This window comes from Cornus florida, unplaced genomic scaffold (assembly GCF_030987335.1).
Source record: "Cornus florida cultivar Cherokee Brave unplaced genomic scaffold, ASM3098733v1 CherokeeBrave_3.0.0_Hap2_Chr06, whole genome shotgun sequence".
Classification (NCBI taxonomy): domain Eukaryota; kingdom Viridiplantae; phylum Streptophyta; class Magnoliopsida; order Cornales; family Cornaceae; genus Cornus; species Cornus florida.
Genome location: NW_026775576.1, coordinates 70,576,848 through 70,590,807, shown reverse-complemented (window position 1 = coordinate 70,590,807; position 13,960 = coordinate 70,576,848). Strand labels below are relative to the sequence as shown.

At 38.7% G+C, this 13,960-nt stretch overlaps 2 protein-coding genes across 3 annotated transcripts; one reads left to right on the top strand and one right to left on the bottom strand.

Annotated features, from left to right (window-relative positions):
* Positions 1-2,927: 2,927 nt before the first annotated feature.
* LOC132314301 (uncharacterized) lies at positions 2,928-3,407 on the bottom strand. The gene has a single exon (XM_059813177.1). It carries the CDS (start codon positions 3,405-3,407, stop codon positions 2,928-2,930), a length of 480 nt encoding a protein of 159 aa, XP_059669160.1.
* A 5,185-nt stretch (positions 3,408-8,592) lies between these two features.
* Positions 8,593-13,642, top strand: LOC132311942 (MLO-like protein 12). Of its 2 annotated transcripts, XM_059810113.1 has the most exons (15): positions 8,593-8,993; positions 9,107-9,164; positions 9,305-9,471; positions 9,661-9,777; positions 9,898-9,958; positions 10,189-10,277; positions 11,210-11,284; positions 11,367-11,461; positions 11,560-11,609; positions 11,973-12,013; positions 12,128-12,301; positions 12,440-12,475; positions 12,589-12,656; positions 12,796-12,856; positions 13,035-13,642. In XM_059810113.1, the coding sequence occupies exons 1-15, from the start codon at positions 8,880-8,882 to the stop codon at positions 13,485-13,487; spliced, it is 1,659 nt and encodes a 552-aa protein (XP_059666096.1). In that variant the 5' UTR covers positions 8,593-8,879; the 3' UTR covers positions 13,488-13,642. The 2 variants fall into 2 exon arrangements, with proteins under 2 accessions (XP_059666096.1, XP_059666097.1); XM_059810114.1 differs by lacking the exons at positions 12,796-12,856; positions 13,035-13,642 and having other exon boundaries at positions 12,589-12,660.
* The last annotated feature ends 318 nt before the right edge of the window (positions 13,643-13,960 follow it).

The window sequence follows — 13,960 nt, the reverse complement described above, 5'->3', positions numbered from 1 at the left end:
TCCATGATGATTGACCTCGGAACATCAAACCGGCAAATAATATTACTCCAAATGAATCGTCTCACATGAGTTTGAGTAACGCTCGGATATGGCTCTACTTCCACCCACTTGGTAAAGTAGTCTGTAGCCAGTAACACATACTTGTTCTGAGCTCTGACAGTTGGTAGAGGACCAACTACATCCATCCCTCATTGTGCGAAAGGCCATGGTGTGGCCATTACATGCAAGTCTTCAGGCGGTTGGTGAATCAGTGGTCCAAACCTTTGGCACTTATCGCACCTTCTGGACAATTCTTCCGAATCTCGCGACATGTTTGGCCAGAAGTACCCTTGAGCCATTGCTTTGTATGCTAATGATCTCCCCCCTGAGTGTTTTCCACATACGCCTTCATGAATAGCTCGTAATATTTGCCGAGCCTCTGTGGGGGTAACACACTTTAAGTACGGTCCGGAAAAAGATCTTCTGTATAACTGGTTATGCACTATGGCGTACTTTGTAGCATTCGCTTTGATTTTCCTAGCCTCATCTCTTTGTTCAGGCAGAGTACCATTTCGGATGTAAGTTATGATCAAATCAATCCAACTTGGCTCATATGGAATAACATTCACTTGCCAAGGATCCGAGCCTGAAGGTTCTTCGAAAATGGATGGCTAGTTTAATATTCCCACTGGAACCACCTTTGCCAATGTTTCTCCAGAACCCGAGGCGCTACATGCTAGCCTGTCGGCATTTTCGTTATACTCCCTCGGAATTTGAATGAATTCAATTTTTTCAAAGTTCTTCGCCTCCCGCATAACAGCAGAACGATATGCTTCCATTGTTTCATCCTTGGTTTCATACTCACCCCTCACCTGTCGAACGACTAACTGTGAGTCACTAAAAACATTCAAATTCTAGACCTTAAGTTCTTTGGCAAGCTTTATTCCTGCCAGCAACGCTTCATACTCTGCCTCATTGTTCGTGGCTGCGAATTCAAGCCGAAGCGCTTGGCTTAAGGCTGTACCTTCTGGCGTCTGCAGTTTGATCCCAATGCCTGCACCCATCTGATTTGAGGATCCATCAACGAAGAGTTTCCATAAGCACTTACAAAGATCCTCCTCCACATCCTCTGAATCACATTCTAGTAAAAAATCTGCCACCGCTTGCCCTTTGACTGCTGTTCTAGGTTCGTATGTGATATCAAATGAGCTTAACTCTATAGCCCACTTCGTCATTCTTCCGGAGAGATCCGGTTTGTGCATGATTATTCTGATAGGGAAAGTGGTTAGAATGATAATAGGATAGGATTCAAAATAATGTCTGAGCTTTCTTTTCGCATGCACTAATGAGAATATCACCCGCTCTGCCTTTGAATAACGTCTTTCGGCCTCAGTCATTGTCTTGCTAATATAGAACACTGGATATTTCTTCCCTTCTGCGTAGTGGATCAAAACGCCACTTGTCGCGATGCTGGATACTCCGAGATACAAAAATAGCTTTTCGCTTGATTCTGGAGCTGACAGTACCGGAAGGTTCTGCATATATTTTTTCAGAGCAGTTAACGCTAGGCGTTGTTCATCTCCCCAAACCTGCCTGCCGTGGTTCCATATTGTGTCAAAAAATGGTTTGCATCGATCTGACAATTTGGAAATGAAACGGCTCAGTGCAGCAATCCGTCCCGTAAGTGTTTGCACTTCTTTGATTATCGTCGGCTCGGCATTCTTAGTCAGAGCATCTGCTTGGGCAGGGCTTGCCTCGATGCCTCTGAGATTAACCACGTGCCCTAGGAATTGGCCTGAACTTACACCGAACGAGCACTTGGTCGGATTGAGCTTCATTCCATATCACCGCAACACATCAAACACGTCTCGAAGATGCTGCACATGATCAGCTTTCTTCTTACTTTTGACCACCATATCATCAATGTAAGCCTCCATTGTCTTCCCTATTTGTTCCTTAAAAATCTTGCTAATAAGTCTTTGGTAAGTTGCCCCGGCGTTCTTCAGTCCGAACGGCATAACTTTGTAGCAATACGTCCCGCGTTCAGTAACGAAAGAAGTTTTTTCTTCATCAGCGGGGTCCATGGGGATCTGATTATAACCCGAATAAGCATCTAAAAAGGTCAGGCGTTTATATCCAGTAATTGCATCCACCATCTGATCAATCTTTGGCCGCGGGAAGTTATCCTTCGGACAAGCTTTGTTTAAATTGGTAAAATTAATGCATACGCGCCATTTCCCATTTTTCTTTTGCACAACGACCACATTCGATAGCCAGTTAGGGTAGTACACTTCTCTTACAAACCCCGCATCAAACAGCTTGTCAACTTCCTCGGCAATAATTCGGTTGCGCTCGGGGGCAAACCGTCGCTGCTTCTGCTTTACAGGTTTTGCATTGGGGTTAACGTTCAAGGAGTGACAGGATACCGAAGGATCGATCCCTGGCATGTCTAGGTGACTCCATGCGAACACATCTGCGTTTTGAGACAAAAAATTAACTAATTCCTGTTTTTCCTCCTCAACGAGTCGTTTCGCTACTTTAGTTGTCCGTTCCGGTCGGAACTGATCGATCTGCACATCAAGCAGGGGTTCTTCAGTCAAGCCTACTGGTTCTTCCTCTCCATTCTGCTTGGAGGGAGGCTTCTGTAATTGCTATCTCGGACTTACTGAACGAATGTGAGCTTTCCCCTTTCCGGTATGTTTCAGCGTTACAGAGTAACATTCTTTAGCTGCAACTTGGTCTCCATGAATGTCAATCACTTTGGTTCCGTCCGGTCCCAAGCATCTCATTACCTGATGCAGAGTGGAAGGAACACCTTGAACTCTGTGGGTCCACCCTCTGCCCATCAGAAGATTATAAGAGGGATGAATTTCAACAACTACAAAGGTTTCCATCAAAACCCTCTCGGCAGCATGTACCGCTACCTCCACCGTGCCGACGGGCTCCATTCACTTTCCATCAAACCCTAATAGTGGATTCCCGGTGGATTTCAGCTGATCCTGTTTGATCTCGAGCCGATCGAATGTATCTCTTGGCAAGATGTTCGCACTACTTCCAGGGTCAATTAGAACTCTGCGCACCAAGCATTTAGCCACTGTCAAACTTACGACCAGTGGGTCCTCATGAGGGATCTGAACACACAATAAGTCTGTTGCGTCAAACTTTATCTGCGTTGATGCGCTCTGCTGGTGCGGAGTGTTTACACTGCCTATCATTCTCTTCATCCGTGCCTGACGAAGGCGTGTTCGAAGCAGTTCATCTGATTCCTCAGCAGGTTCTGGCCGACCGTGAATTGCATTAATTACTCGAATTGGTTGCGTGTTGTGAGAATTCGACTTCTGATTCTTCTTCACATGCTCCATTGGTCGGTTCTGCTCCACTGCTGGTCCTTGAATATAACTTACGAACTCCCTTCTGGCTATCAGCATCTCTACCTGTCTCCTTAGGTTCCTGCATTCGTTAGTCTGGTGGCCAAAATCAGAATGAAATGCACAGTGCTTAGACTGATCCCTCTGTTCGAGAGGTTGTCTGATTGGTAAAGGAGGTCGGAACTTATCTTTATTTTCTTGGTATAGTCTCGCTAGGGTAACTTTCAATGGAGTAATCAGCTCTTCCTCTCTGGGCCTCTTTTTGAATTTCCACGAGGAGCGTTGCGGTTGAACCTATTTTTGCCTGATCTTTGCTTTGGTCTTTTCTTCCGTGGATATAACGGATGTCTTCCGAGCGTTTGCCGCCTCTTCTTCTTCCAAGCGCACAAATCCATCGGCTTCTTCGTTAAGTTCATCCATAGTCCTCAGCGTGTTGACCACCAAGCTTGTGTGGAACGGGGTGCCACGATTCATGGCCAGTATGAATGCTTGAACTGCCGTTGAAGGGTGACATTCAATAACCATTCTCTTAGTAAGGTTAAACCTGGTTAGGAAAGCCTGGAGACGCTCTTCAGCGTGTTGCTTCATTGTGAATAAGCTCGAAATATCTTTCGCTGGACGCTTGTTTCCATAGTATTGGCTTATGAACCGATCACACAGGCTTCGGAAACTATCCACTGAACCCCTCAGCAGGTTCTTGAACCAATTCAGAGCTGGTCTGGCCAGACTCGTAGGAAAGCATTTGCACATCAAAGAGTCATTCTCAGTGTTTAGAGCCATTTTCAGCTAGATGTGATACACATGATCGATCGGATCAGTCGTTCCATCGAACAGAATGAAAACGGGCATGGAAAATTTCCTCGGACTCGGAGCATTCAGAATCTCATCGGTGAACGGTGAATCAACCGTTCGAGCTGCTGAACGGAGTGCTTCATTTTCCCTCTGGAACCCCGCGGCTGCTCTCTGGTCTACTGATTTCCTCTCTGAGTTGTGATAGTCGAACGTCGTCATGGAAGGCCGATAGGTCGGATCGAATGATCTATTCTCAACGAAGTCTTTGCGCCATGGAGGCATAGCTTTCTGACGAATCAACTCTGTTGCTTCACCTCGGCTGAGCGTTTCTTGATATGGATCAAAAGTCATTGCTTCGTTTCGCCTGATCTGCTCACGCCGTGGATCCATGTGAGTCGATCCTTCACGATCATCCATACGACGAAGATTTGGCGGCAAATCGTCTCGCCGGATTTCCTCGCGGTGAGGATCTACTAGATTGTTTCCAACCTCCTCACCGTGATGTGTTGCATCGGTACGTGCACCTTCTTCTCCTACCGGGAGTGGTCGTGGAATTACTGGAGCTTCTTGAAGCTGCATTTCATTCCTTAGATCCGCATTTTCTCTCTGGAGAGCTTCGATTATGTTCATCAACTCATCAAGTTTCACTTGCTGGACGTTCTCAACCGTATTAGAGTTGTCACCCCCTATCATGATTCCGGATCGAAGCAAAGGCATGAATTACGAACTTTGAAACAGATCTAAGCGTTACCGATGCAAACTCCGCTAGATCTGGGCTTAACTTCACTGAATCGTGATCACTGTTTGCTAGATCTGAACTTTTCTAGCTTCAAACTCGTCGGATCTGACTACAATTGAGCAAATCACAATTGCGTCATTCCAAAGCAAATGCCTCAGAATCCACAATAAGCAAGAATTCTCTCGGAACAAACTACAATCTCACTGATCTGGATTCAACTTCCAGAAATCACACTGCGTATTCACAAACTCGATTGAACTAATATGGTACTGATCGGGCTCAAATTGATCTTCGTCCTCGTTTCCTACAGACGGCGCCAATTGAAGATACAAGATTTCGTTTCTTCTCTCCCTCTCTCTCTCTAGCATTCTATCCTCATTTTCCACCTGTAATGGTCTATTTATAGGCTATCACCCTTATTGCTGTTAACCAATTACATTGGGCCTATATTCGAAAGCTCTCTTCCTTCTGGGCTTGGTCTTCCAATGGGCTTGACCTTCCTCGGTGAATCCCCCAGGTTCGGCCCATTCCAGGGCGCTTTGGCATGGATCCTACTTCAATCATTCGACCCGATCTCGTTCCCGCGAACCATATCCGGCCCATGCCACTTGCTGCATCCTCAAGCACTTTATTAATTTAAGGAATAAACAAACACTAATTGAAATTTTTAACTAATTTCCAACCTTCTACTTCTTCTCTTTGACGGGATTTGAACCTGGTAATCATTTATATATATGTGTGTGTGTGTTTTGACTAGTAGTATTATAATTGGATAGCACTTTATTAATTTAAGGAATAAACAAACACTAATTGAAATTTTTAACTAATTTCCAACCTTCTACTTCTTCTCTTTGACGGGATTTGGACCTGGTCATCATTTATATATATGTGTGTGTGTGTGTGTGTGTGTTGACTACTATTTTTGTGTGGGACGTGGGGGAAGTCAGCATTTTAATTTTGCTTTTCCAGTTTGAAAGACTGATGAGTTATTTGGACGGTAAGGTTGCGAGCAAATTCTTCTTAGGGGTTTATAGATGTTTCTGTAACTCTTATCATTTGCACTTCATAGATATAAAACATGCATGTTTTTTTTTTATCTTTTTCTTTAGAGTATATTGTCACGGGTTTAAAGTTTTAGTACCACTTTATCTACTCCCGTGCGGCACCAAGACGTTGCTTCTACTTTTGCAAGTGTTTAGTCAGCCTAACTCCCGTGCACACCTCAGCCAACACACTCCCCTCGTGCGTTTACTAATGTTGTAGTGGCCCTCGCCCTCTCCTCACTTGGCTTGAACACTCACGTACACACACTAAGGCACTTAAGTTGGCAAGGAAAGAACACTTTTATTCAAATAATGCTTTGTACAAGGCTAGCACTCAAACTCTCTACAAGACTCTCAAGACTCACTCTAGGACTTGTTGGATACAAAATAAAGTCATACTCCTATTTATAGACATCCCCATCCCTAATGGATGGTTATGATGCATTCTAACCAACGGTGGAGATCGATTCTCTAGAATATTCTCCCACCTTCTTCACACTTCCATACTTATCTACTAGTATCTACAACATTCTAGAACTCTTTATACTACTCCACACAATTCTGGAGAACTCTAGAATATACTACATATATCTAGAATTTTCCACACAACTCTAGACAACTCCGGAAGACTATAGAAACTCCACTCGCCATGCAGTTGCCATGCAGCGTCTTCCTCAGCGTCTGCGTGTCACCTATGTGGCACAACCTCCATAAGCGGGACGTGACAATATGTATCGGTTCTATAATATACGCACCATTCAAGTCAAGAGTTCGATTTGAAAGTGAAATTTCAAGAACCTAATTTCTCAATTTCTGCTAATGCAGTTATGCCTATCAAAAAAGATATATAACATATATGATATGCTTATTAATTTAAAGATGTATAACAAAGTTTTGTGGATAATATTAAAAATTTACAAATTTCAGTACAAAATTAGTGGCTCTAAAAACTTAAGTAATCAAATATGTAGAATTGAAAATCTATAGACACGTTTATAAGTTGATAATGTAAAATGTTTTGAAATAACTAAAAAGGGTGTCAAAATAACTTTTGCAAAACTTTAAGCTAATAGTTGTTAGACCAAACTTATGTGAGGGTTGGAGTAGTTGACTCAAAATGCTATATGTAAACTTGAAACCTCCACAGTTATAAACTAGTCCTAATTTTTAAACTGTAAATTTCACATAAAAATTAAACCCCTAACTCTAATTTCAACCCCTAATTGGGTAGGTAAAATAAGATTTCACTGAAATCAACCAATTTGAATTGTCTACCTACATTATCCTGGTTAGGTTATGAGGAATTCTCCTACTCTCATGCAATGATGAAGTAGATGATGGCAAGGGAGGGAAATACTCCTCTATGCAACACATTTTATTATGTAGATGTGTTGTGATATTTTGGTTCGGTTTTGTTACGATATATTATTCGCAATACAAAACGCGCAATACAGTTGCCAAATTAGTCGTCTCACAATCTTTTGGGAAGACGTGTTAGAAGACATCAATCACTTCAACTAGGCATTAATGTCTTTGAAAGTGAACACAAAACAATGTCAAATGAGGAGGCTTCACCGAATGTGACTCCCTTTTCTACAATTGGGACCATTAGTTCCTCTTCTCTCTGTCTAAAACAATTTAAGATCGAACAGACCGACTTTTATCTCGAAAATCAATCCACCACCACGTACAGGTCTACACCCCCACCATATGAAACTTTTCAAATCTCTGTCCCTATATATATATATATATATATATATAAGTTTGATTTTGCTCCTTGTCACTGTCACTGATCTCCGGCAAGTCATTGGTCATATCCATAAACTATGACTTGGATTAGACTTCTTCTGTTTGTGGAAATAAAAAGGTTACGGTTCTAGGTAGTACGGTACGGTCACGCAACTTTGCAGACTAATTCTACGATCATTGATTAAGTCTTTAATTCGATTGTTTCAAGGTCATATTTGCATGCCTTCCTCTTTGCAAATCTTCAAGGCCCTTAATAAATGAACAGTGATAACTCACACAACCAAGGTCCACTAGCACTAGTTGGACGTTGGAAAATCGGCTACGTATAAGCAGCTTCATAGACAGTGATTCTTCAAATTAATACTTTAGGGAAAAAAATTATCATACGTTGACATCATTCAATTCACAAGGATAAACAAAATCTGTTATTGATAATAGCGCAAATTTCGATAAATTATAGACATTTGTTCAACTAACTCCATTAATAATGAAGGAGATCTCAACTATTGATATTAGCGGAACCAACTTGATTCCAATCGACAGCCATAAATAAAGCATTTTTCATAATTTGTAAAGTATAACATTTTTTAGGAAGGAAATAATACAGTGTGTAGGTGTAATGAAAACCATTTTATGGCCTTTGTTGAAAAGTAAAGTTACATCCACATGGAACATCGAAAAGTCGAACAGGCTTGGACTTTTATATTATATATATATATCATCTCGTATAATTTTGTTTTATGATGTTTTGGAACTTTTTTTTTACTACTGCATTACTCACTAATACTTTCACGTGGTTAAGAATATATGTAATAAGTCATCACGGTTCCATACGCACGTTTATCATGCCTCAAAAATTTCGGAGTAAAATATCGATATCTATTTATTTTTGGAGCCATGTCATGAATCATGATAACCAAAGAATTACGCTATGCTCTCTCTCTAGTCTTTTATTACTCTGTCTTGCCCTGTCGCGAAATCTTCTCTAATCAGTAATCCCCAGAGTTAACTAGTATTTAAGCAACCCATTTCTATACATATTACACTATCTCCACACTACCATTAATCCTATACAATTTTTTGTCCATCTTCTCAATATTCATTGTCTTCTCTCTACTATCATCTTTCATTTCATCTTCTCATAACATTTTCCGGCCACATACACTTTGAGATACTTACCGGGGAAAAAACACACACACACATAGTGTGATGGCCGGAGAGCGTTCATTGGAGGAGACACCGACGTGGGCGGTGGCGGTGGTCTGCTTTGTGTTGGTTCTGATATCAATCATCATTGAGCATGTCATTCATCTCATTGGACATGTATGTGTGTGTGTGTGTGTGTGTATATGTATTCCAAAGTCTCAAATTAATCATCTCTTCTTTTCATTTCACTTTGTTGTTGATTTCTATTGACATACTTGCACCCTTTACAGTGGCTAAAAAACAAGGACAAGCCTGCCCTTTTTGAGGCACTTGAAAAGATCAAAGGAGGTATATATATATATTATATTGTGTCCTGTCATTTGAGTTCAAGTGAATTAGACTTGAATGATATGTCCTTCACTCTCCAAATTAACGGGAGGTTAAGTTTTAAAATTTTCATACTAACCATTATTTTTTTTTTTTTGAAGAGTTGATGGTGTTGGGGTTTATTTCATTGCTCCTAACAATAGGTCAAGACTACATTTCTGAAATATGTATTTCCAAGAAAGTTGGAAATTCTTGGCATCCTTGCCAGAAAGATAAAGAAGACGACGAAAAACCAGATCCAAAATATGAAAACAGTTGCACGAAAAGGGTAAGATTAATATACTTCTTTCTTCCTAATCTACACTGGCGTAAATTAATACAGTGAATTTGACTAATAGGGAATATATATATAAAATAATCACATATGTTACTTGGTGGAACAACATTATGACCAATTTTGTTTATTTTTGTTCATTAATTTAATTATTTATTGTATATTATATACTTGTTTTTGCAGGGTATGGTACAATTTGTGTCTGCATATGGTATCCATCAACTCCATATATTCATCTTTGTGTTAGCCATTTCTCATGTGCTCTACTGTATCGCCACCTTAGCTATGGGAAAACTCAAGGTATATATATACTAAATTACTAATAGCCTGCACAACTAATGGTGAAATTAATCTCTCTCTATCTCACTCTCTCACTATGTGTTTGTGTGTGTGAATTGTGATCCATTGTTTGTATTGCAGATGAGAAAATGGAAGGCTTGGGAGGATGAAACAAGGACACTAGAGTACCAATACTACAATGGTGAGTGTAAACCACCAAGCATAATTAATATGCCAATATATTTCTCTTCCTGCCCAATTCATTTTTATTCAAGTTTTAGGAATGAATCAAAACAATGTATGATTTTTGTTTGAAGTATTTTGATCACAACCCACAATGCCATTGGAATTTGAATTTACACACTTTACATTTTTTTTCAACAAAATTTTGCACTATTGACTAATCACTTTAATATTTCTCGTGTGTTACAGATCCTGAGAGGTTCAGATTTGCAAGAGAGACATCATTCGGACGTAGGCATCTAAATTCCTGGAGCGAATCCTCGATTCTCCTCTGGATTGTACGACCTTACAACCTGATTTTGTGAATATAATGTCCTTTAATTTTGTGTATTAATTTTGAATAACAATTACTATACCATGTTGTTCTCTCATTCCTTTACATCATAGGCTTAATTTCCTCTTGTTGCCTTAAAAAATAACACAAGATATGAAGAGGAAAAAAGAAAATATAATTTTTTTCTTTTTTATCACGTAAGTACTCACACATTTATTTTTTCACGTTAAGATTCGAACCCTATTGAATAGAGGCCCTATGGTTAAAACTAGTACCTTCTAGCTTATGACAGTTTTTTTTATTTTTTGTTTTTTTTATTTTTTATTTTTATGACAAATATGCTTAGCCTTCTATCACCTATGGCTTCTAATCTCCACTGGCCGACAATATGGATAATGAGGAAGGAATCTCTCAAAGAAACAAGTACAAAAAAGTTTATAGATATCTGTACTTTTCAGCATTATGTTTTGCAGTTGCACTGTCATTGTATTGGACAAAAATGACACCATAAATCACCTTCATATATAAATGTAGATAGTGATGGAAAATGGACCCATTATTCTTATAAATGTAAGCTTTTGTAGAATCAACCCTCCTGCATAACACAGAAATGATAACAAGAAAATAGAAGCATATTGTTCACCACATGATATATATGGTAATTAATTAGGTCACTTCTAGATCCATTATTGTGCTTCATTTCATTTGAGTAAATGTAATGATAGTAACATTGTACGTTATTCATCTCTCATAACAAATTTGTCTGATGACATTTCATGATCAATGGTTACTTGTTGAGGCTTCTCACTTGCTGAGATTTCAAAATATTGCAAATGTCAATTTTGACTTGAGAAATACAGTCAAAGTCAGCAATTTATATTAACTTGAATTTGGATAGTGGATCTTACAATTTTTTTCTTCTCTTTGTTTTGTTAGGTATGTTTCCTTAGACAATTCTACACATCAGTTACAAAAGTTGACTATCTGACACTGAGGCATGGTTTTATCATTGTAAGTTGCATAGATAATTAAAGCCTACGAAATAATCTATTCAATGTTTATCAAGAGGGCTTAACGATTATTTGAATTTCAGGCACATTTAGCACCTCAAAGTCAAACAAAATTTGACTTCCAAAAATACATTAGCAGATCACTTGAAGACGATTTCAAAGTTGTTGTGGGAATAAGGTTTGGTCCTTTGACTCCTTTCAATAATTTTAATTAAAACTCTGCTTATTTCATTAATTAATCATATAATTAACACCTTAATCTTTTCTTTTGTGCAGCCCAATAATATGGCTCTTTGCATTGTTGTTCCTATTGTCCAACACCCATGGTAAGCCACACACTAAACTTAATTCACTATGGCATAACATATAGGTTCGAATCCCCTTGGGGTCACCCCAAAAAAAATTCCCGGTAATTGCTTGGGGCGTGTAAGATTGGGGACTGTGTGTTCGGTAGTTGATTACTAAATGCTTTAAGAGGCCCGAGAACACCACCATTGAAATAATAATAATAATAATAATAATAATAATAATAATAACATATAGGTATAATTTTTCACATATATGCCAAAAATCTTGATCCTATTAATGAACTACATTACATAGACCTTATTAACCCTTAAATCATCTTGTTCTATATGTAATTTTGAATTAGTATTATATTGACCAATGTTTTCACTCTTTATGAGCAGGATGGGTTTCATATTTCTGGCTACCATTTATCCCTCTGATTGTGAGTACATTACTGAATAAAATCATTATATTTGTTCCTTATTTAATTTTTACCTAACATTTTTATGTTGGTCCAGAGGATGATCTGATGTTTGATATATTCTTGATCTTGCAGATACTCCTAATGGTGGGAACAAAGCTGCAGGTGATCATAACAAAGATGGGGTTGAGAATTCAAGACAGAGGGGGTGTTGTAAAGGGTGCACCAGTAGTTCAACCAGGGGATGACCTGTTCTGGTTCAACCGGCCTCGCCTCATTCTCTTCTTGATTCACTTTGTTCTCTTCACTGTACGTCACGCGTGCATCTAATTAATTATATTTATGCAAAACTTTGATCAATGATCGATCAATTAGTAGCATTCTAATATTCTACATTGTATTCTTTTCACGTATGCTTATTTTTTGTATTCTTTTTCTTCATTGTAGAATGCATTTCAGTTGGCTTTCTTTGTCTGGAGTTGGGTAAGTGAAGTCTAATTTACAAAATTGTTGCAATGTGGCATGAAAACTTGATTTTTGGACAAAATTATTATTATTTTTCTCTTCCAACTATGATCGACTTACAATTTTTTCAGTATGAATTTGGCTTGCGCTCATGCTACCACGAACGCCTTGAAGATATAATCATCAGGCTCTCAATGGGGTGAGTATCATTCTGTCACTGAGGCAATGCCTGGTTGTGTTTATCTAGCTTAATCGTATGGATATTCGTTAATCCTTGTGTTTATTCTTGAAAAGTGCAGTTTTCGCTAACATTATGTCACAATGGTGGCCCTTTTCAGGTTCATTGTACAATTTCTGTGCAGCTATGTGACTCTTCCTCTTTATGCCTTGGTCACACAGGTACAGAAAAGGACATGCTTTATTTCAATTCTCTTTCTTTTCTTTTCTTTTTTGCCAAGAAACATATGTTGTTCTCTCTTTGATTTCATATCCATACATGTTTGTATACATATGCCAAGAAACATGGGCAAAAACAATACAAAAAATAAGAGAACATTTCGTTAATTTGTTTTTACAGATGGGATCTAGGATGAGACCAAACATTTTCAGTGACAAAGTGGCAAGTGCTCTAAAAAACTGGCATCACACTGCAAGAAAGCACACCAGACATGGCAGACACTCGGAGAACATCACACCATACTCAAGCAGGCCAGCAACTCCAGCGCGCAGCGTGTCCCCAGTTCACATGTCCCCTGTTCATCTCCTGCGTGACTACCAAAACAATGTCGATGACAGCCTTCAAACGTCGCCAAGGGCATCAAACATAGACAATAAAGTCTCGGACCTTGAATTGTCCCACTTCCAACGCCACCATGATGTCGATGATTTTACAGAGAATGGACATGGTGATCAACCAGAACAGGAAACACCACAACCAAGTTCCATGAAAGAGCCTTCTGCACCAAGTTTTAATAAAGCTCAACATGAAATTCAAATTAGTTTAAGTGATTTTTCATTTGATAAGAGATGATTATGCTTTAGGAAATTGGTCACAAGGCAATATTGTTATCCATCAATATTGTTATACATCCAAAGTTTATTTGTTATTTTTGCAATAAATTTTTTTCAATGTTTCAACATTGAACTTGAGCACTTCATTTGCTTCTGATATAATAATTTTTTGCTAATTATGCAAATGGTCTTAGCTTAATACGGTATGTTTTCTGCATTTATACTCCTAGTATTTTTGAAAGTAGAAGATGAATTACTTAAATATAGTTACCAAAAGAAATTAAAAATAAATAATAATATATTACTTAACATTCTGAAGGTGATAAACTATGCTCTGATGACCCTTTACCCAAATTTAATATATGTACTTATTATAGGTTCCAACCTCTTACTTTATGCAGATTTATGAAGAAAATAGGAAATTGAGGGAAAGAATTAAGAAAAATAATCATTTTGATTTTTCCAATTTAGAAGAAAGCATATAACTAAAAC